This window comes from Opisthocomus hoazin, chromosome 8 (genome assembly GCF_030867145.1).
Source record: "Opisthocomus hoazin isolate bOpiHoa1 chromosome 8, bOpiHoa1.hap1, whole genome shotgun sequence".
NCBI classification, from domain to species: Eukaryota; Metazoa; Chordata; class Aves; order Opisthocomiformes; family Opisthocomidae; genus Opisthocomus; species Opisthocomus hoazin.
In genome coordinates, this window is record NC_134421.1 from 18,317,698 (window position 1) to 18,339,859 (window position 22,162).

Below are 22,162 nucleotides of genomic sequence, written 5' to 3' on the forward strand. Positions count from 1 at the left end.
ACATCGTAATTGAAGTACTGGTAGAAGACTACCAAGTGGCAAATAGAAATGCCTTTAGGCTATTTAATGGAGTAAACTTGGCCTTCAGCACTGTGAATTGTCTAGGTTTTGGTTTTTTTTTTTTTTTTTTGAAATTGGTTCATTGTTCTTTAGTACTTTGAATGTCTTGAAGATTCTTGGTCATACTGTTTGGAAACTGTTTCTAGAGAATGGTAAAAATTACTTAAATTTAGGTACTATGGGAGTAGTGAAGCTACTTGTGAAATTACTGTTTTTGTTTTGTCTGTGGATGACGTATACTGGGGACCTATAACTCTTTTGGCAAGCTTTCTGCATCAGCTAAGCTTTATTAGTAAGTGTCCTCATGAGCATGAAAACCATACAAGACTCAAACTCTTAATTTATAGTTCGCATTTGAATATTGCTTCTCTTATGTAAGCACAAATCAGGGGATTAGTCTTCAAATAATGATAGGCCTGTTAGAGGCAAATTGAAAAATTACTTAGACCTGAAATGTATGAGGAAATAGGGTGAATTAAGGGTAGTGGAATAGAAAACACAAATGCTTATATTCAAGCAGAACAAGAAAGCATTTACTCCTTTAATTGAAAATTACTGGGTTTCATGTGAAGTTCTTGTGTGGTGTAAGATAATCTCTAAGTCCTGAAGTACTTAACATTCGTTTTGTAATGGATTCCAATCATAACTGTACTTTGAAATCTCAGTTGTGCTTTAGAGGCATACAACCTTTTTAAACAGTTAAAAGGATGGTTCTGAAATTTTTAATGAGAAAACAGGATAAGCTCTATCAAATTACAAAATTGAACAGAAACATCAGATACTTTTTATTATGGTTGACCTGAAGTATTTAAATGCTATACTGTGCTAATATAATCTTTACTGCTGAACATTAGCTGTAGGGGAGGGTGAAAGCAGATGTGCTACTTTGTGCTAGGTGTTTTTGTGTTTCTAAGTTTTGCAACACTAGTTTTCAGTGAAACAGTAGAGTGATAGCTTCCCCATTTAGTGGAAGGCGTGTAGGTGGAGTGGATGAAGTACATCAGAACACCTCTACAAAAAAGGCTTCACCTTTGAAAAGCCATAGATAAAAATAAGCATGTAAAATATAACTAAAAATCAGTAGTTAAGGAAGCCAATCGTTTTGTTATTACTAGGAGATGCTCACAGTTGTTGTCTTGTTACATGCAACCTAGCCAGTGCTTCATTGCTTGCGTGTTAGCTTGTTTCTCAGATGAAGGAAAAAAAATGAATATTAATTCTCACCCAAACCTGTAGCTCTTTCATCATCAAGGAAAAGGGAGTTCTGTTAATTTCTCTAACTAGAAAGTCCGATAGCCCATCTAGATATATGTGTGTTTTAAAAACAACTTGTGGCTGGGAAAGCATAAGGAAAAGCAGATACTGCATATGCCAAACATATTTTACTGGCATTCTTGAGGCATGCCAGGTGTTATTTTTGTAGGTGTAATTTATTTAATAAATGTTAGTGGAGGTTATCAAATAGTATTTCAGATAGTCTTGGGCTGTCTCGCTGTACTGTTCTTTGTTTATCTTCTTCATCTTCTCTGTCTATTCTGTTCTTTCATTACCTGTTACTGCTACTCTTTAATGTCTGCTTCAGAATCTGATTTCTTCTTTTTTTCATCTTGCCTTAGTCCTCTCAGTATTTCCTTTAATTGCTTTCTCTGTATTCTCATGAACATGTATGTATTTCCACTTTCCCACTGCCACCAAATAAAAGACAAGCTCCACTTTTAACATAACCTTGGTAATGCCTGTATTAAGCCAAAAAGGCAGAGAACAAATTTGGCATTTTAGCCTGAAAACTAAGGGGACTACCACCACCTCTTAGCTATGGTTGAAAAAAATGTTCATTTTTTTCCATTATTTAGTGTGATCTTGGCAAAAAGCAGATACTTCTCACTTGTTGAAGAAATTCCAGCACTTTTCCAACTATAGTATCTATTTCTGGATCTTTATTTGGCAGAAGAATTGATGTGTCTTTAAAAACAGGCAATTTGAGGAAGGGTTCCTCCCAGTCCCTACTGACTGCAGACGGGAGAAGGAACGCTTGTTTTGTTATTGCACTTCTCCACTTCTGTCTCCTGCCATACAGTGTACTGGTGGTTGTGGTGGACCTGCTCATTGCTGATGCTGTGCAGTTCTCCTGGGTGGCTGGTTGCGTGGAGGGGAACGGTGACTCCGCTGACCTACCCTGTCCCCAGGGATTCTGAGTCATTCATCACAGTAAATAGTGTGCGCATTGGCTTGTGATTTAGGTTATTCTAAGCAATACTGTTATGGAGTAGACACAGATTATCACAGTCTTTTCTGTTCTTCAGAGTTCTGAGAGCAGACAATAGGCTGAAAGACTTGTCAGCATTCTCAGCTACACGCTGGGAAGTCTAACTTCGATGATAAAAAGATGATTTGCCGATTCATGGAGGCGTTGTGTTTGATTCATATCTAAGAAGTTACCAATACAACTGCTGGGATAAGAGATGCTAGGGCCCCTGCCTCACCCTCCAAAAATAAATATAAAAATGCCAGCATTATTCAAAGGGAAGGTTCCTGTTGTTGGAGGACATGTGGGATTGTTTGCAAATGTACAGTTGCTTCTTGTAGATCGATATTCCATGTTATACTTCAGTTCTGGATGATCTTCTTGGCAAAGGTAGTGCTGCTAGTTTAGATGAATTTAGATTAAAATTGTAACAGGGTGATAGCAAATGGTTCAATTACATCATTTTAAATGTACACAGATTTATAAGCTTGTAGTTTTAACTCCATCTATAATGAGATAAAGACTTATCTTCTAAATTATATATAATCATACAGTAATTGTTATATGTTCCTTGAAATAAACATAGCAATTTCATGTGTAGGTATTTTGACACTTCAGACCAGGGCAATTAGACTTGCAGAAGCCGACGTAAAAATTAGTGAGGTGAAATGGGATGATGAGTGAATGAGTTAGGGGGGAGGGGGGAAAATCAGTGAGGGAAATGGCGTTTTCCAGCATCATTGTTAAGGCATATCTATGACAGCTATCTTGATGCTCCTCTTTAAAGGCCTCTCCAGGTTTGTTGCAAATCATCCTGTAATTTAACGTTTCTCTCTCATCCTCTTCTAGTCCTGGTTTTCTTCAGTTTAAATTTGTCATATAGTGAAGTTGGGGTAGGGCAAACTCCAAGGGTAATTTTAAAGTTTGTTCTGACTTTTGAAAATAGCTCTGTGTGTTCATGCTCTGTCAGAGCATAAAACAAAGCAGCACAGCCTGCTGTGTTAGAATACCTGTGTCAGATCAGTCTGTCTGGCACCGACATCAGCCTTCTTTTTTAAAAGGAAAAAAAAAAAAGAAAAGCAATGGTTATTTTGCTTTGGGCAGAAGAAAGTTTCTTTGACATACCTATTTAGTCTGTGGGCACTAATAACAATACCTGGCTGCCCTGGTTCCTCTTGACTACTCACCTCCTCTCCAAAGCCTTTTTTAGAGATTGGAAGAAGATCAACTTCTCCCCTTGCTCCTTGTACCCATTCCTCAGCTGTCTTTGTGCACTGGGCACACAGCCTGTCTCTTCTCTGCCCCACAGTGGGCTTCTTGGTTGAAATTAGCCTTCCCCTTTACTACAGGACAGGTTAGTTGTGTTCTGCACTGACCCATTGCACCACTTTTTCACAGGGCCCCCCTTTTCCTGACCTCTTTGCTTATGTGGGCGTTAGCTTTGTAAGATGGCCTTTGGCTCTCTTTAGTGATAACCCATATCAACCTGCTTTTCTTTTTATAGGTTTTCAGTCTGAGTGATTCCCATGTTTACCCTTAAGCTAAAGTAGCAACTACCTCGTGTATTACTAGAAGATAGTTAAGGAGACAACAGAAAAATAAGATTATAGCAGCTTGAAGAGTTATCCAAAGTCTGTCATGTCTCAGTCCTTTAAATAGCCTCAGTACCTGGCAGATGAAAAACATGTTTTTAAACACTGTGTTCCAAGTCCCTGAAATGACTTAATTTCTAAATAGAGTTTCATGTAAAAACTTCTATTCATAGAGTGGAGAAAAAAAAACCCAGTTCCTTCCCTATTAAAATTCTGTTCTTGTTAACACTTTTCCTGTTCACATGAGAAGTATCTCTAGTACATCATGAAGACTGACACAGTGCTTTGTGGTACAAAGTCTAGCTGGAGGCCAGTAACTAGTGGTGTATGCCAGCAGTCGATACTGTTCAGCATCTTCCTTAATCATCTGGGTGATGGGGCAGAATGTACCCTCAGCAAGTTTGCTGAGGATATAAGACTGAGAGGAGTGGCTCATGCACCAGAAGGTTGTGCTGCTGTTCAGAGAGACCTCAACAGGCTGGAGAAATGGCCTGACAGGAACCTCAGGCAGTTCAACTATAGGAAATGCCAAGTCCTGCACCTGGGGAGGAATAACCCCATGCACCAATATATGTTGGGGGCTGACCGTTTTGAAAGCAGCTTTGCAGAAAAGGGCATGGGGGCCCTTGTGGGTGCCAAGCTACACACGAGCCACCAGTGTGCCTGTGTGGCAGAAAAGGATAACTGTCTCCTGAGCTGCATCAGGAGGAGTGTGGCTAGCAGGTCAAGGAAGGTGATCCTTCCCCTTTGGTCAGCATTGATAAACACATGCCTGGAGTACTGGATCCAGTTCTGGGCTCCTTAGTGCAAGAGAGATCTGGAGGTACTGGAGAGTGTGGCAAAGCACTACAAAGGTGATTAAGAGACTGGAGCATCTCTCATGTGAGGAATGGCTGAGAGAGCTGGGACTGCTCCACCTGGAGAAGAGAAGGTGCAAGGGGGATCTCATCAACGTGTGAAATACTTGAAGAGAGGGTGTAAAGAAGATGGAGCCAGGTTCTTTTCAGTGGTGCCCAGGGACAGGACCAGAGGCAATGGGCATAAACTCTAGGAGAGAACAGCTTTCTGGCTGTTGTAGTTTAACCTGGCAGATGGCAACTAAGCACCAGACAACCACTTGCTCATCCCTCCCCTTACTCCTATGTGGGATGGGGACGAGAAATGGACAAAAGGTGATATTTGTGGATTTGAGATAAAGACAGTTTAATAAGACAACAAAAGAACTACTACTACTATTGATAATAAAAATGAATTTGCAAACCAAACTACATACAATACAACTTTCTCACCACCTGATGACTGATTTGCAGTCGGTCCCCGAGCAGTGATCATGGAACCCTGAACCTTCATTTTTTTGCAAATTTTGAAAAATTCCTGAAAAAGACCAAACTCCTGGACAAGAGAGAATATGAACTCTAGGAAAGCAAGAGAGAAGATTCCTGCCACCCCGTCCAACCCCCATTCATAAAGTGTATGGTATGTGTATGGTGTGGAATATTTCCATTGACCAGCTTGGCTGTCTGTCCGGCTATGGTCCCTCCCAGCTCTGGCACACTTGCTCATTACCTAACTCTGAGAAACTGGGAAAAAGTCCTTGATTTCATAGCAACAACTGAAAACATGAGTGTTATCAACATTCTTCCCCTACTATATACAAAACACAGCAGCTGCGGAGAGGAAAATTAACTCTATGCCAGCCAAAACCAGGACACTGTTGAATGACACAGATTATTCAACAGTCTGGTAAAATGGATGAAAATTGGCTTAAAGCAAGTGAGTAACTGCTGTGTCAAAAAGTGATTAGTTGGAGAGAGTTTGGTTCTTGGAGATTGTTTTTGCTTTTTTATTCAAATATGTCGTGGCTCTTCATAAAAAACAGCTTCTTTGTTATGTTTTACAGTACTGAATAAAGTGGGTGCACTGAATTTGAAATCAAGCTAGCTGCTTAATCACAAACATTTTACTTACAGCTTTTTGAGGAGCATTAGGTATTGTGCTGGCATTAAAATGCTTTTTTTATAGTTCTGTTATCATAGCATGCACACTAAGTATTTTGTGTGAGATCATCCAGAATTAGATCTGGTGTTCTCTTTGGCAGCTGTTGTGGGCGTGATGCACAAAATGAATTACTGTGAGGAGTAGTAACCAAATTGTAATTTCTCGCTATAAGCTGGCAGGATTAGTTGCCGCATGCTGGAGGAGGGTCAGGAAATAAAAACATTGCTGGTTTCATAGCAGTTGTAAGTGTTTATGACTTTGTCTCTTAAAAGTTTTCGAACTATTCTAGGAACTCTGACTCATTATTTTTTTAACTCTTTTCTCTTGCAATACTGTGGTAGTGATTTGATCAGTCATGGCTAGAGATCTGATGTAATCAGGTCCCATCTTGGGGAAGGTTGAATTAGAGTTGTGGGGATTTTTTTGGGGAAGCAGTTCACCTTGCTCTTTGTTCTTTGGCTTAGCAGGATTGAAACCCAGCTAACGGAGAATGTTTCTGTAACAGCAGTCCAGGCAGAACTCTGAGCAGTCTAGTGCTTTTTCTTCCCATTCATTTCACACTTAGGATTGATGCTGTTCTGGCTGGGTGAAAGGGATTGTGTGGCTTATAAAGAATTGCATACCTGTGGTGCTTTTGTCTTTAAGCCTGTGATCCACTGAGTTCTAGTGCTCCTGTTTGGTAATGCTGCCTCCAGGATTAGTTGTCCAGAAAGACAGTTTAGAAAACTTTTATAGCCTTTTGAATGTTAGGTAGAAAACAAAGTGAACAGTACCTTATAATCCTTTGCAGTTGCCAAGGCGTGCTGTCTTCTAAAGTTACTTTCAATAATACTTGTATAGATTTTCTTCTGGGCCAGCAAAGGAAATACTTTTCTGAATTTTGTGTCAAGATTCAGCTGTGTTAGAGCTCTAAACTGAAAGAGTTGTAGATAATTTCTAGAAGAGCAACGTGAGAATATTTAGCTGTAAGCTTTTGTCTTGGTAAAACTCCAGTTAGGTCTCATGCCACTTTTCAGTATGTTGACATTAGTGTTGCTGTCCATAGTAGAACTGAATCTGATGGAAAGCTTTCTAAACTGCCAAAATATTGTCTTGACACTTCAGTATTAGATAGGAGATAACTACTAATGTTTGTTTCCCTTGCCCTATTTTTCTCCACTATAGAAATCCACTATGCAAGTGTGTACTGGAATAGAGCTGAAAAAACACTTCAGGTCAAGAATATACTGGACAGGAGTGGAGATGCCTATGGTTTCTACAACAACACTATACAGACAACAGGTTGGGGAGTTCTGGAGGTCAGAGCAGGCTATGGCAGTCATACCTTAAGCAATGAAGATATCATGTATGCAGCTGGCTTCTTGGAAGGCTATCTCACAGCTCCGTAAGTACCTCAGGAAGCAACTCAACTTATGACACTTCCAGTGGATTTCTGTATCCTTGTGAGTTTTTCCTTCATTTGTTTATTCCTTTCCCTTAATTCCCATCCATTTAAACTAATCATACATTTTGCAGTTGTGTACTGTTCTTTTAATTAGTACCAGGTATGAAGTATAGCATCTTCATTACAGGATCAAGATGTGCCCTCTCCTTCTCATCATGCAGGCTCTCCTAACACCTTGGTGAGATAGATGAGTACTGTATCTATATTACTGATTAAGTAATGTAATCACAGAATAGTGTATGTGGAAGGAAGTGCGTAACCTCTATGTTGTAAATAATTACAAGAGGGATAGCAGAAAGAATAGTTCTCTCCGCAGCTTGTAGTTACATGACTGACCAGCAACATGAGACAATTGAGAGCAGATCAGGCAGGGAGAGATGTTGCTGGCAAGGTTTTTTTTAAGGACCTTTTCAACCAAACACTGTCCAGAAGTTACTGGGGAACAGACACTGAAACTTCACATCATGAGGAGTGTAGTTGCTCTTGGACAAGTTAGAAATAAAAAAAAAAATACTGCTAGGCCTGAAGGCACACTGGTGTGTGTCTAAAAGGGTCAGTGTACTCCTGAAAGCCCTTTGAAGAGAAGGTGAGGGACTGACACTCTCCTGCAATGCAGAACTATGAAAACTGACAATTTTGTACTCGTTATGAATCCAGAGCGTTTTTTTTCTAAAACAAACAAACAAAACCTACCTAAAAAACCCCAACCAACTAAAAAATAAGCAACCCCAAAACGATACCCTATTCTTTCCTTCACTAAATTTATGTAAACTCTGTATGGATCTGGGGGATGCTAGCGTTAAATCTAGAATAGTGTAAAAATTGGGTATTGCTTAACAAATTTTTTCACTAAGGCTTTACCTAGACATACTCATCTATAAGTGGTTAAGCTTAAGCTTTGTCATACTACATAGAGAGCCCAGTTCACAGCAGTTACAATTAGATGGCAAGTAATGTTGCAGTAGCAACAACCTACACCCTGTTCTCCTTCTGCCTCCACAGTAGATTTGTAAGTCTTCCTGGCTGTCTTTTAAACAAACTAAAGTATATTCCCATTCCTTTAAACATGGTTTGAATGTGAAACAAAGTCCCTGCAGACCCTATCTGATGTCTTAGTCTATGCTTAAGTTTAGGGGAGGGAGTTTTTTCCCCTTTATTTCACAGGTGTTAAGTAAAGATTCACAGGAGTGAAGGTACTCACAAGTTATTCTGCTCGATGCTTTTGCCTTCTCCAAGTCAGGTGCTTACTGAGGCTTGTTCCTAGCCCTAGCTGTTGTTACTGTAGGGCTACCAGCTCAAGCAATGAGTGGCCCCTTGTAGAGAAGTGGATATAGCAGAAATAGTAATGAACAGAGATCATAAAGTCTGTGGAAGTGAAGTTGAGGGTTTGTATCAATGTGGAAAAGTAGGATTTGAGACTGTGGCTTTTAAGCAAAGTGGGAAACTTGACTGTTTTAAAGGAGTTTAAGTGTGAGAGTGTTTTAAGATGCAAAACCAGAAGTAGCCAAAGCCTTCCTTTTCTGAGGAGACTTTTTGAGGAAATCCACTGAGAAATCCTCGGACAGTGTAAAACGTGGAAGTGCTTACCATCATTAAAATGACTATCAAATACTGTACATACCATCTGAATTTGGGGTTTGGCTATGTCTTTGCCCCATTGCACATCTGTACTTGCAGTGGAAGCCTATTTCTCACTGGGGATTGTGAACTTCTTGTGTCAGGTCTTGTAAACCTATTTTGGATAAAGAGTGCTTCTCTGAAGCTGAGAATACCTGTTGAAAATGCTCCAGCTAAGGAGCAGGGAGATGAATTAGTGATGTACTCCCCTGACCCTTGAGAAGGCAGAGAACCTATTACTTCAGGTTTTAGGTGTATGACTTTGGTGGGTTTTTATTCAACAAACTGCAAGTAATGAATCCACTTATACAGTGTGTTTGCAATTTCCTGAACCACAGGAGTAGTGAGAACTCACTAAGTTCGCAGATGTTAAGATTGCTCTCAGAGCTCCATTTCTCCTTCTTTATCTTGCGTGGAGATTCAGAAAATCCCAGTTAACATGCGGGCGGATGTTCATTCTTTGGAACAGTTAAACAAGTCTGCTGAAGTAAAACCGGGAAACAGTCTTTCACAGTCTGTAACTCTATTCCCACCAGACTGCCTGGCCCATTCAGCCTGTCTTCAGGAAAGCACTCTAGCACCATTGTGACTTCTTTTATGAGAAGGTGCTTTTGCAGACATCAGTTCTGACAGTAGCTGCACACAGCTCAGGTTTCCTTTTTAAAAACTTGGTAATAATAAGGACGAGTGTAACAATGTGCTTGGCTGTGGTGAAGGCTTTATTTGCATCAACAGCCATTTAGCTACGGGAGTGAAGACACTTGTCACTTGCCTGTACAAGCACCGCCTTGGGTGGCTCAGGCACAGCCCCCAAAGGTGAGTATCTTGGGTGTGCTTGGTAGCTGAAGTGTCTCTAGGACATTGCTACCTGTAGCCTGAAAAACTCCAAGGTCTCCAGCTGTCTTGCATCTGTTTGTGCCAATGACTCTGTGAAGTAGAAATGACCCAAGGTGGCTCTTTGCAGAAACCTTGAAGTCCTACCAGTAAGAGCTCTAAGGTGATGCACTGTTGGCAAGGGTACATTGCAAGCCTGATCAGTTGAAGTACAGGTTCCTGCAGAAGCTGTCTGGTGAGCATGAGCTACAGCTTGGCAGTACCTGCAATTTGGAGATCTCCAGGAATTCTCAGCTAGATCAGTTCTTGCATTACACTTAGGGTGTGAAGGAGGGTTTCTAGACACAGTTAGGCATCATGCTGTAAGCAGAAGAGTGACAAAACATCTGTCTTAGAAGTGTACGCTTTGTCCTTAGTAGGAACCTAAGCAGGGTGCAAGACAACCGGTTTTAAAAAAAAACATAACACCCCATGCTCTGGGACTGTCATCCCGCACTACTGGAGACGAATTCGTGTCAGCTCTAGCTACATAGGTCTGTGGTAGAAGAAAGGAGTAACAAAGTTAAGTCAGACCTGTTTACCAGTGAGGGTAGAAACATAGGCCTTTTCTAATGATTCATCTTTCTAGTGTCAGCACCTGATTCAGATAGTTGCTGTCTATTTTAAAAGCATATAGTTAGGGGTGGAATAAATCTAATTCTAGTGTCTGGAGATCAGACATTTGTTTTTATCACCAGTTTCTCATGTCTCTAAGGTCCAGTCCTATCATCCAGCCAAAGATGTTTGCTCTGGTTTTCTTGGGTATAAATTCTGTTCCCCAGTTACAAACAGAAGTGTTAATGAGGCCTCGCTTTGCTTGCGGAATGGCAGAGCACATCCAAATCTGTGACGCTAAGCACATACTTTTAATCGGTTCTAGCTGGGGCATGCCGCGTGCCTAAGAGCAGTATTTAAATTTGAAGCAACATTAATTGCACTCTCTTTTTTCTGATATAACCTCAGCTGACCTAAGTCCTGTCATCTTTCTCTCTAATTTGAAGAAGCAGGGCTCTGCTTTGCTGTTTTTAGACTTTGAATTCGTGTCCTAGCTTTGTAATTGCCTTGCAATTGGGCTCAGATACAGCTGCAAAGCCTTACCTTACTATAATGATCCAGTTTACTTCAGAGGATAATACCCTTACAAAACATGCAAGCCATGCACATAGAAGCTTTGTTAAAGAGCAAAAAGAAAACAAAAAAACAAAGCCCCCTCCCAGAAAGCCACAGGGCAACTAGGGGAAAAATTCTCAATACCCCATGGTATTTAAAAAAGAAAAATCAGTTCCAGGAATTGTGTGTCCTCTGTTAGCGTATACAAGAAGAAATGCCATTAAAGAAGCTGTTTTCAGTCCCCTGATTCTGAACTAACCCAGTCTCTACATCAGTCATCATGGCTTAAAGATGCTACTAGTGTAAAATCTGTGTTGTGTTGCATATCCTTTGAATGCAAAAAAGAAGAGAGTAGAGCTGATAGTTGAACCTGGAAGTCTGATCATCTGTCCTGGCCTAGGCAGCGATTAGAGTAGTATCCTGGCTGTTTTTATCCTCCTCATCTGGTTCTCATCCCTAAAAGACCATCTGCCAGATGCACTGTCTCGTGCTATTTGCTCCTGTTCTCTAGTGCCATGAGAGCTCTGACTTATAGTATGGAGTATGTTACACTGCAATTTCCTTCCTAAAATTACTTCAGATTTTTATTTGCCAAATTCTCTGTGACTGCAGGGGTGGAGAACATTGGTCTGTCTCTTCAACTTTCTTGTCCTCTTTAAGAAGTAGGTTATGATTATGGCGTGTAATCTTCTGTTAAATGGGAGACAGAAAACTCTAGAACTAAAATTGATACTATAGCTGCAGTTTCATGGAAGCTATAATGGTGCAAAGCTGCTGAATGCTCCCCTCTCTTGCCCCAGCACCTCTCTCCACTGTTCCAAACCCCCAACTTATGTCTGCCCTGGCACCAGTCAGGCCCTTTCATGTATCATAGAATCATTAAGGTTGGAAAAGACCTCGAAGATCATCAAGTCCAACTGTCAACCCAACATCACCATGCCTACTAATCCGTGTCCCAAAGTGCCACATGTACACATCTACCTCCAGGGATGGTGACTATACCACTTTCCTGGGCAGCCTGTCCCCATGCCTGACCACTCTAAAGATACTTTTCCTAATATCCGAGCTAAACCTCCCCTGATGCAACCGGAGGCTGTTTCCTCTCGTCCTGTTGCTAGTTACTTGGGAGAAGAGACCAGCGCCCACCTCGCTATAATCTTCTTTCAGATGTAGAGAGCGATAAGGTCCCCTCTCAGTCTCAGTTCATTTACTAACACAGTAGATAGCTGCCTTCTTGCACCACCTCTGTTGCTTATCTGTCTACGTAACAACCTAATTCAAACTACAAACTGCCAGAAAAATATATTCCTTTTTTTGCCGGCTTAGTGTTTTGCCTGAATGTATGCCTACAATTAGATTTGGGAGTCTGAATGGTACCAGAGCTGAGATAAGGCAGCAGGGTCATGCAATCAAGTACTTAAACAGCTGGGGATGGGGCAGGGGACAGAAAGGAGGCAGAAGGTCAATGGATGATTCTTTAATTTTCAGCAAACCATTCAGTTATCTCTGGCTGTATTCTCAAATTATGCCCTGAGGGAAACTGGGAAGAGCTCCTGTTTGCATCCCTCTTGGAGGAAGTTACTCTCATGAGTTTTAGTACCAGGAGTTCTGTTCTGCTGGCGTGTACTTTCCTTGAGGCTGGTATCTGTTTCTTAGTTCTGTTTTCTTTCTCTTGGCACTTGGTAGGAGCTAATTTTACTGATGGCTGATGTAGTTCTACCAACTCCAGACATCACCAAAATAGTTTTCTGCTGATTTCCACCTGGAACTAAATATTCCTCTCCCCTCCTTTTTTTTTTTTTTCTCTCCTTATTCAGTGGCTGGCAAAGATTTTGGTTAATTTGAACCAAATTATGAAATGTTGATAGGAGAAAAAATTAACAGAATGAGAAAGTCCAAAAGTTCTGTTTGGTTTGAATCAGATGATTACATTTGACCTAAAACAGAAGGGTGATTTTAACTTTTGGGCTCCTGAGCAATTTTTGGCACTTGATTTCATGTTGAAATGTGAAGTGCTTCACTTCAACAAAATAAACAAAAAATTAGCCAGTCAACCAACCAAAAATACCCCTAAAACTTTTGTTTCTATTAGTTAATGGGGATGAAAAAGCTAACTGAATTCAACAGAAAAAAATCACAATAACTTTGGTCTCCATAAAGCTGGATCTGTTTCAGGCTGGCATGAGTGGGAGTTTCTGTGGGAACACATAGGATCAGTGTATATACTATTTAAAGTAGAGAGATTTAGCTTAACTGGTAAGGAAGGAATATGGCTAATGGTAAGTAAAACTTAGATTTCAGGCTGAAATTCTCTCTGTCACAACTGAATCAGCAAATCTGTGTTTTCTTGGTTCCATATAGAATAGCTCTCCAGTAAACTACTTTTGTTGTGATTTAATGTGTTAGTGCTTCTGGCCTACAAATATTCCCTGAATGTGAAGTTTTGCCATGAAGTAATTCAATCTCATTCTTGCTTCTCTTTCCATTATGCAGCAGTTTGAGCAGGTATTAGCAAGGTTGTTTATTTTAAGTTAAATTTCAGCAATCCATTTGTGTTATCTTTGCTGTTTGTCGTGTGTGAAAAATATGAAGTAATTTCGGTGATTAGGAAGAGCTTACTTTGTGCACTGTGGTACTTGCCTCTCAGTGCTTGTTGACCAATGGATTGGTAAATAAAAGGAAAGGAAGATGCAAAAGAATAACTTCTGCTACTCTTGTTCTTTCAGGCACATGTATGACCATGCTGCAAATATGTATCCGCAGTTAATTAAGAATCCCACCGTTCGAAGTGGAGTTCAGAATTTTATGGCGTATGTATTTAGTAATTAGAAAATAAATTATTTAAGACTTGGGGTTGGGTGGGGGGGGTGACAGAATTTTCTAGGGCTTTTTATTTTCTTCCTTACAGGTTAAAGAAAATACATGCTTCCTTGTCCTCTGACTGAATGCTGTAAGCATGAAAAAAACCCCTCTGAACGTACATGAAGAAGGTCATATGCCCTTCCCTAATTCTGATTCTTTCAAAGACATGTTTAAAACCATTGCTGCAAAGGAGTTTGGATAATGCCAATGAATTCTGAAGGTCATTTTAGTCAAAATAATTTTCTAAAAAGCTGGCATTTTGAATGTTACACTGAACAATGTGGTCTCTTGGCACCTTAATCTTTCTAGCGCTGTGTATTCTTTCCTTCCTCTGTTAGGTTAGCGTTTTGTTTATTCTACCACTGACGTAAATTCTGTTCTGATCATAAAAGTCCTGATTCCTTTTTCAGCTGTATAAATCAAAAGTAATTCTGCTCAAATAATGCAACTACACTGGTGGGAAACTACAAGTGGGAGAAGAACCAGGCCAGGTACTGGGAAACTCAGCTGTGATTACCACTTATTTAAATCTGCTTAGATCCTGTTTTCTTCCATTACAAATACATCTTTGAAACTCTGGTCATTTTTGGGGACTGTTTTTCCCATCTTTCCCTTGTCTTGTGCTTTTCACAAGGGGTTATATATCTGACTATTTCTGTTATTGATACACATATATAAAGTTGATTTGGTTTTGGCTTATCCAAAAAGAAGAGGGGGGGAAAAAAAATCCTAGTACTCCCTTGCTATCATTCTTCAGCATTGCGGTCCTGCCTGTGAGAAAAATGTGATAGCTACCACATCAATATGTATGTGTTTTTTCCAGAATGACTCAGTATAGCAGCTGTATCCCCCAAGATGCATTGTTGGATGGAGGGGGCAAAACTAGGTGGCCTTGTATCATTTTTATGTTGCTTATATCCTGGACTTCTGCATGCTTTATGTTACCGCAGTCTTGCAATATGGGCTGCTGCATTGTCCTGGAGATCTTTAGCCCTGAATGTTCTGACTATATCCCCGTTTTCTCTGACAAACTTCTTGCAACTTGTTACTTCCAGAAGGCTGAATCTGACTGGTTTTGTCACCCATAGACTGCTGGAAGAACTTGCTTCCTTGCCAGGTTCATTCTCTCTTTTGCTGCTGTACATACAGCTGGATAGAAGTAGGAGGATGGGAGAAGCTGGAATCTGGTCCTGGCTTGCTTGAACAATTGTGGTTCTTCGGTGGCCTTTTGCGCCCAGCAAAGGAGGGAACTCTGGGAGATCTTTATAATATTGGCTGCTTTTGACCTAGAGTCTGTTCAGCTTGTGTTTTCTCATGCTCTAAACCTGTGTTATTTGGCTAGTAACCTGTTGATTGGATTTGGCACATGGGGTGGTTGTGTTTGGCCTCCCACCTTTTCTTCAGAGGAGGATGGCAGTGGTTCTTAGGCAGTGTTTGAGCACCAACAGCAGCATGCCTTTGTTGCACTTGTATGTAGGGGAGAGAAATAGGCACTTCAAAGGTCAGTCTGTTTTATACTTCAATAGGTCAGATGAACCATTCCCATTTAAATGCCTATCAAATGCTTGTTTCCCTTTACTGACCGTAAAAACATGCTAGATCTGATGTAGCAGAGTCCCCCACAGAGTTGGATTCCAACTCTTTCTTTGATACTAAAGTCTGATACAGGCACACTACTGTAGGGTATGTTGCATGGATCTGAACACTTACACCCAGAGGATGTAATGTTTATGTCTGCAGGATTTCCAAAGCATGATTTGCCTCAAAACACTAGGAAGGTTGGATTGTCTGGGTCATAATACATTTGTCCCTTACCTGCATTGTCAATTATACTCCAAAACAAAAGCAAGAAAACCCCAACCTGTTTGTTCCTCTGCAGGAAACAAGACCAATGGACAAGACAACAAATCAGAAATAATAAGGATGACCCCTTTTGGAGGCATGCTGGCTATATTATTGCACAGCTGGATGGTCTGTACATGGGAGCCCTTGAGTGGGCTAAACTACACAAACAAACAGTAAGATTACTGCATCTCTTTTTCAGTAGCTGGGGATGGGATGTCAGAGGACGAAGATGGGAGAAGGGAATCTGATATTAAGAAAAGTTAATTAGTGGCAAGTACTCATTCTGCATGCCATTCTACAAAATTTTCAGTGGCTGTTCAGTGTAGACAACATGACTGAGCCCTTGGGTCACGTCACCACAGATCCTTTGCACTGGACTTGGAACCCTGGGTCCTCACGTGCTGATTAGATTGGGGGTGGCTTTTGTATCCACGTGTGAATGTTGGAAGAACAGACATTTCCATGTACGTGCTGTCATTACTTTACAATTGTTATTGGGCAAATGACCCTCTAGGTATAAAGAGTAGTTGCAACAGCATGAATCAGCATGTAGGGAGTGTATTGAAGTTTGCATTCTTAATTCCAAGGATCAGATTTCAAATCGTAGAAGCCTCTCTGTTGGGAGTATGTTTTGTGTTGCTAAATGTCTTCTCCTTTTCTGTCTGAAGTCTCCCATTGCAAAGTATATGGTCAGTGCTGTGACAGGCCAAATGGAGTAGTTTTTGTTTTGGTTTTGTGTGTTTTTTAATTTAATTATAATTGTGTTCTGAATCTTCAGCTTGTGTGCAGTAGCAGAGCTCCTTTACCTCCAGTAGAGCTATACGAATTATAGTGCTGTCCTTAAGCCTAATGTCTAATAGGTTTCTCAATGTGAGAGGGAGGACTCGAGTAATTGTAGTTGACCCTTTATGTCTTGGTGTAACCATATCAAGAATTTAGAGAATTTGGGGATGGTAAATCATAAGCAGTTGGGTTTTAGTAAAATGCACGTCTTTCTTGCATAGAACTTGCTTTGGAGCTTTCATGAATGGGGAGCCAGCTCAGACTGAAAGAAAATACTGTTCATAATAATGGAAAGATCCATCCTGATGGGCTTGAGCTGTAGGGAAGTTACTAAGAAACCTTGATGTTCTAGGAAAAGAACTCATGAATTCCTTTTCATAACACCTGTCGTAACACCTGTATCTGAAGAGCTCTGCAAAGCTCATCATTTTTTTTGGCTGATTCAGAATCCTTTAGATTCGGGTGGGGGAGGGGGTAAGTGCTAGTTTGTGTCTAAGCTATTTCCTTACAGTAGGCATCTCCTACCTGCAGTGTGTATTCCCTGATACTATACTTATCGGTGTATCTGGTCCTAAAAAGCACTGACCTATGAAGTGACAAAGTCATTCTCAGTCTCTTGTCAGATATTTCATTAGCATGCCTATATAAAAATAGTGCATTTAGTGAAAGTTAAGATTGAAATATGTGTCCTCTCTTCTTGAATTATATGCAGTGGCTGTATATATATAGTTCTTTTCCCCAGTGTGCCTGGAGCAGATGGTGGGATTTATTTCAACGCCTTGCTATGCCATTCACAATTTTAGCTTCTGGCATTATCACCTATGCTGGGATCCATGTCTTTTTACTGAAAGCAAAAATTTCCACGTGTATGTATTTCTCACTTGAGGTGGTGCTGCAGGTTCCTCTGTTTGCTGAAGCCAGTAAGGTGGTAACAGTCTCTTACCTTCTGAGTGCTGTTTGGCCAGCTGCTTTTGCACCTACGTGTTTTTGTTTTCCCTGGCATCAACATGATACCGGACAGCTCTGCAGAAGTACCTGCAGTTCACTTTGTTGCATACCATGCTACGTCTCAAATACTTTTGGGAGATAAGACTACAACAGTGCTATTTGTGTACATATTTACTGCTGTTAGGATCACCTTCAGGAAACAGAGCTTGAAGACTGTTGCTCTGACCTTTCACAGACAATAAAAACAAGTGCAGATGCAATGTTACTGGCTGGTATTCTTAAGCTTTGACACATCTACTTATCCGAGAATCAACCCAGCTTTTGTAAACTGTTGGCACTTAAAACAAACTTAACTAACAAACAACCCTCCCTGAGAAGACCAACAGCATCTTCCTTATTCCTTGTGATTAAAGAACATCTGCCCTCCAAAAAGGCTGTTTTCAACTTTGCTCTTGCAGTACATATTATAAGAATGTTAAAAAGGTTCTTTTATTTAATCCCTTAGATTGTTAGTAAGTAGGATGTTTGGCAAATCACCTAACAGATTTGTTTTATGTTATTTCTAAGTTGCATACTTTGGTTCAATTCGTCTAATATTGTTTTGACCTTTCTTTGTGCAACAACTGCAATAACAAATATTTAGTATTTCCATTACTCATTTCTCACCTTAAAAGATAATTAAACTTGTTACTGAAAGCATCCACAACAAGTTCTGCATGTTTTTTAAAGGCAAATCTCATTACTATTGCATGTTTTCCTCAGTGTTTTGAGTGTCTTTTCTTCCCTTTTTTCCTTTGGTAGGTGCTACTTCTGTTTCATTAGAAAAAGAATCCTTTCTCTATGTGTATAGTCTTAGGATTTTTATCATCATGAACAAGTTTGTCTTTTGATCTCCAGTGGAGCAGTAGTTTGCATTCATGGTGGAAACGAACATTAGAAATGTTGAGAATATCTCATGTGTGGGTTATGTAGTGGTTTTATTTTCTTTTTTATCCCCTCCCTCCTCCCCCCAAAACCAAACCAAGACCCAACATATGACAGGCTGTATTTTGTTGCCTCATGTTCTAACTGCTATTGGGAATAACTATGCATACTTCTAGATACAACTGATTGCTCTGTAATTACTCTTTATATGTAGAGGGCAATTTTCTCCATATGTTCTAAGCTGAAAAGAAGGCTAAACACTGCAGGGAAGTCTTACTTGTTCCTCTAACTCCTCAAAGATCAGAGAGAAGAGAGGAGGAGATGGATTTCAAAGTTCTTACATTCTGCGCCCCCCCCCCCCCCCCCCCCCCCCGCCAGTCCAATTAATGTTTGTACATAGACAAAGTACTCTCCTGAACATGGAAAAATTGGTTGCTTAACAAGGATAGGTCAAAAGAGAGAGAAAAGGGATGGTGTTTACAGCCTGTGGATTTCAACACTGAGCACTGGACAAAGTTGAACAAAATTGTCTCCTTTTCAGGAGAATAGAAACAAGCTGCATCAATTGCTAATCTACTTTTAATTTTACACATTTCATGTATTGAGGTTTCTTATCAGCACTACACATACCTTTTTAAGCTTGCAAATAGTTCGAGTTTACATTTGGTGGATTAGTTGATGTACACTTATTTGAGGAAGACAGGTGTAAAGACCTGACTCTCCATTGTCCTGTACAATGCATGGTAGTTTGAAGCTATGCCAAATACACATAGTGCTTAAAAGAGAGTTGGATTATATGCACACAGGTCACTGAAATGTTCCGTTTTTCTCTTCTTCCCTGAGCTTCAGGTCTACTTTACTTGAGTATTTTAGAACCATTGTGTTTGCCACAAGTAACTGAGCCTTACTACAGAAAGAAAATTTGGTTTGGACTTGAACTGTTTGATAGTAGTAGAATCATAGAATCATAGAATGGTAAGGGTTGGAAGGGACCTTAAAGATCATCTTGTTCCAACCCCCCTGCCATGAGCGGGGACATCTCCCACTAGACCAGGTTCCTTGGAGCTCCATCCAGCCTGGCCTTGAACACTTCCAGGGAGGGGGCATCCACAGCTTCTCTGGGCAACCTGTTCCAGTGCCTCACCACCCTCATGGTGAAGAATTTCTTCCTAATATCTAATCTAAATCTACCCACTTTTAGGTTAGAGCCATTCCCCCTTGTCCTATCACTACACACCCTTGTGAAAAGTCCCTCTCCATCCTTCCTGTAGGCCCCTTCAGGTACTGGAAGGCTGCTATCAGGTCACCCCGGAGCCTTCTCTTCGGGCTGAACAGCCCCAACTCTCTTAGCCTGTCCTCACAGGAGAGGTACTCCAGCCCTCTGATCATCTTTGTGGCCCTCCTCTGGACCCGCTCAGACACATCCATGTCCTTATGTTGGGGGCTCCAGAGCTAGTACTACTACATATTTTTTATTCCTATATGTATGAACATCTGTTTTGTAGTGTACTCTTCTAAACTTTTTTTTGCATGAAGTCTGGTTTCCTGCAGGGCTGTTTTGGGTAGGTGCTTCCATTAAGACCTGCAATAAAGGCAATGTATATTGTAAACTTCTGTATTTTGAATTTGATATTAAAGGTATAATTCAGAATGATGTCAAAATATGAATACATTTTCATGTCAAATTGTGACATTATTCCATCTGGTTTAGCAACATTTTATATCCAGTAAACAAACCCAACCTTTTTGTCAAGACAATTTGTAAAGGAGGGGCACTCAAAGAACACTAAGCCTTTTCATCTTCCTAATGCCGTACCAACGCTGTGATTAATCTTGGGCTTGTATGCACAGGGTAATTACTCTTGAATAAGGAGGTGTCGGAGTTTTAAGTAGTACGATGATTCTAGGACAGCTCTCTATTTGTACTTCCTTATTTTGTATTGAGAATGCTCATGCATGGGGAAGTCACTGGAAAACAATAGTTACAGAATAACTAACTTATCTATTGTAATGTCCTGTGTAGACAAGCCTTTAAGGTTGATTCTCTTCTATCTTCTTTGTCAATTTAGCTCATTCATTCACTCTTGTTCAGGATGTACACCATGCACGCAAGGAATTTTCTGACATTGCTGTGTGAGATGGGAGAAGGTGATTACAAAAGGTTGTAATGCGGCCTATATTATGCACTTGTTGTGTTACACACTTTTTTTTTTGTCTAATTCTTGCTGGTGGACCCTGATTAATTCCCCATAGAGAAGATTTCTCCATATATCCTGGAAATTGGCCACAGTAATTGGCGAATTGGGGCTCTCAACCTTGTGGCAGATGCCTCAGGCCCCTCCTGAAATTCCCAGGTTGAGTCTGCATTGCAGAGTCTTTCTTCTGTTTGAATGTAGTTTTATTGAGACTCAGTAGAAGCTCTGTGCAATGTGCTTGTGTGACATTACTGAGTATCAGACAATCTTAAACACAAAACCAGGTTTAGTCAAGCAGAGTAATGAGTTCTTGGAAATAAACTGGAACAGAATTTGCTTTCTCCTGAAAAGGGGAATGAAAACTGAACCCTAGTGGGTACTTAACAACCTAGTTCCTCTTTTACTTCTCTGATACTTTAGTTGGTTTTGGGAGCTGGCAGCCCAATCTCACCCAGTGGAGCCCTACAAATTTACATAGCCTCTGCTTCTTTGTTTGAATGGGCCTTTCATCCAGCTCTCTGGCCACCTTTCTGTGCATCTAGTTCTGATAGCATCCTTCATAGAATCATTAAGGTTGGAAAAGACTGCTAAGATCATGAAGTCCAACTATCAACCCATCACCACCATGCCTGCTAAACCATGTCCTGAAGTGCTGTATCTACGTGTTCTTTGAACACTTCCAGGGATGGTGACTCCACCACTTCCCTTGTCAGCCTGTACCAATGCTTCTTAACTCTTTCGGTACAGAAAATTTTCCTAATATCCAATCTAAACCTCGCCTGATGAAACTTGAGGCCATTTCCTCTCATCGTGTTGCGAGTTACTTGGGAGAAGAGACCCACACCCACCTCATTACAACCTCCTTACAGGTAGCTGTAGAGAGCGATAAGGTTCCCTCCTCTGCCTCCTGTTCTCCAGACTAAACAATCCCAGTTTCCTCAGCCACTCTTCATAAGACTTGTTCTCTAGACCCTTCACCAGCTTTGTTGCCCTTCTTTGGACGTGCTCCAGCACCTCAATGTCCCTCTTGTTCTGAGGGACCTTGCTTGGCACCTTTGTTCTAGCTTGAATGGACTTCCTAGTTACCTAATTTTTGACTTGAAATGACTGTAAGATAGCACAGAAATGTGAAACTTCTTAAAAATATACAGGCAATTCCAAGTGCTGCTGCAGCAGGATCGGTATAGCTACCTGTAGTTGTTGCAATGGAGGCAGGTTTTATGGAGGAGAATATGGACTGGTAGCAAATGGATGGCAAGTACAATTGAAACGTCTCAAGGCTGGCTGAGCATTCTCATGTGCAATCCTGTTTGCTCCCCTCCTGGTGGTACTGTACAGTAATGCCTGTGTAAATTGGAAATTGGAAAACAGCTTCTCCTCCTTGTATGGTGGGCTTGGCTGGATGGGCAAAAATTGCACTGAAACAGTGCAAAGTCTCCCTCTCTCTGGATTCCAGTGAGATAGCAGCTGTTGGGACCTGTTTGTAAATGATTTGTGCTACTGAATTGCTTGAAAATATCCAAAGATACATCTCTTGATGTTTTCAGTTGTGGGCTTTGCTGCTCCCTGTTTGGGTCCTTACAGCAAAAACATGATGAGCTAAAGCAATGTAACATATATGAAAGTTTGCTTTGGATTTCTTCCTCAAAGTGTAGCTGCTCTTAGG

The 22,162-nt window shown here is 40.7% G+C and overlaps 1 protein-coding gene across 3 annotated transcripts in view; it reads left to right on the forward strand.

Moving 5' to 3' along the window:
- Positions 1–22,162, forward strand: part of PLBD1 (phospholipase B domain containing 1) — a 48,433-nt gene that overhangs the window by 1,933 nt on the left and 24,338 nt on the right. For 2 of the 3 annotated variants that reach the window (XM_075428288.1, XM_075428289.1), the window contains exons 2-4: positions 7,060–7,279; positions 13,666–13,749; positions 15,681–15,819. In XM_075428288.1, the coding sequence (XP_075284403.1) occupies positions 7,060–7,279; positions 13,666–13,749; positions 15,681–15,819 (443 nt within the window). The other variant, XM_075428290.1, reaches the window with a different exon arrangement.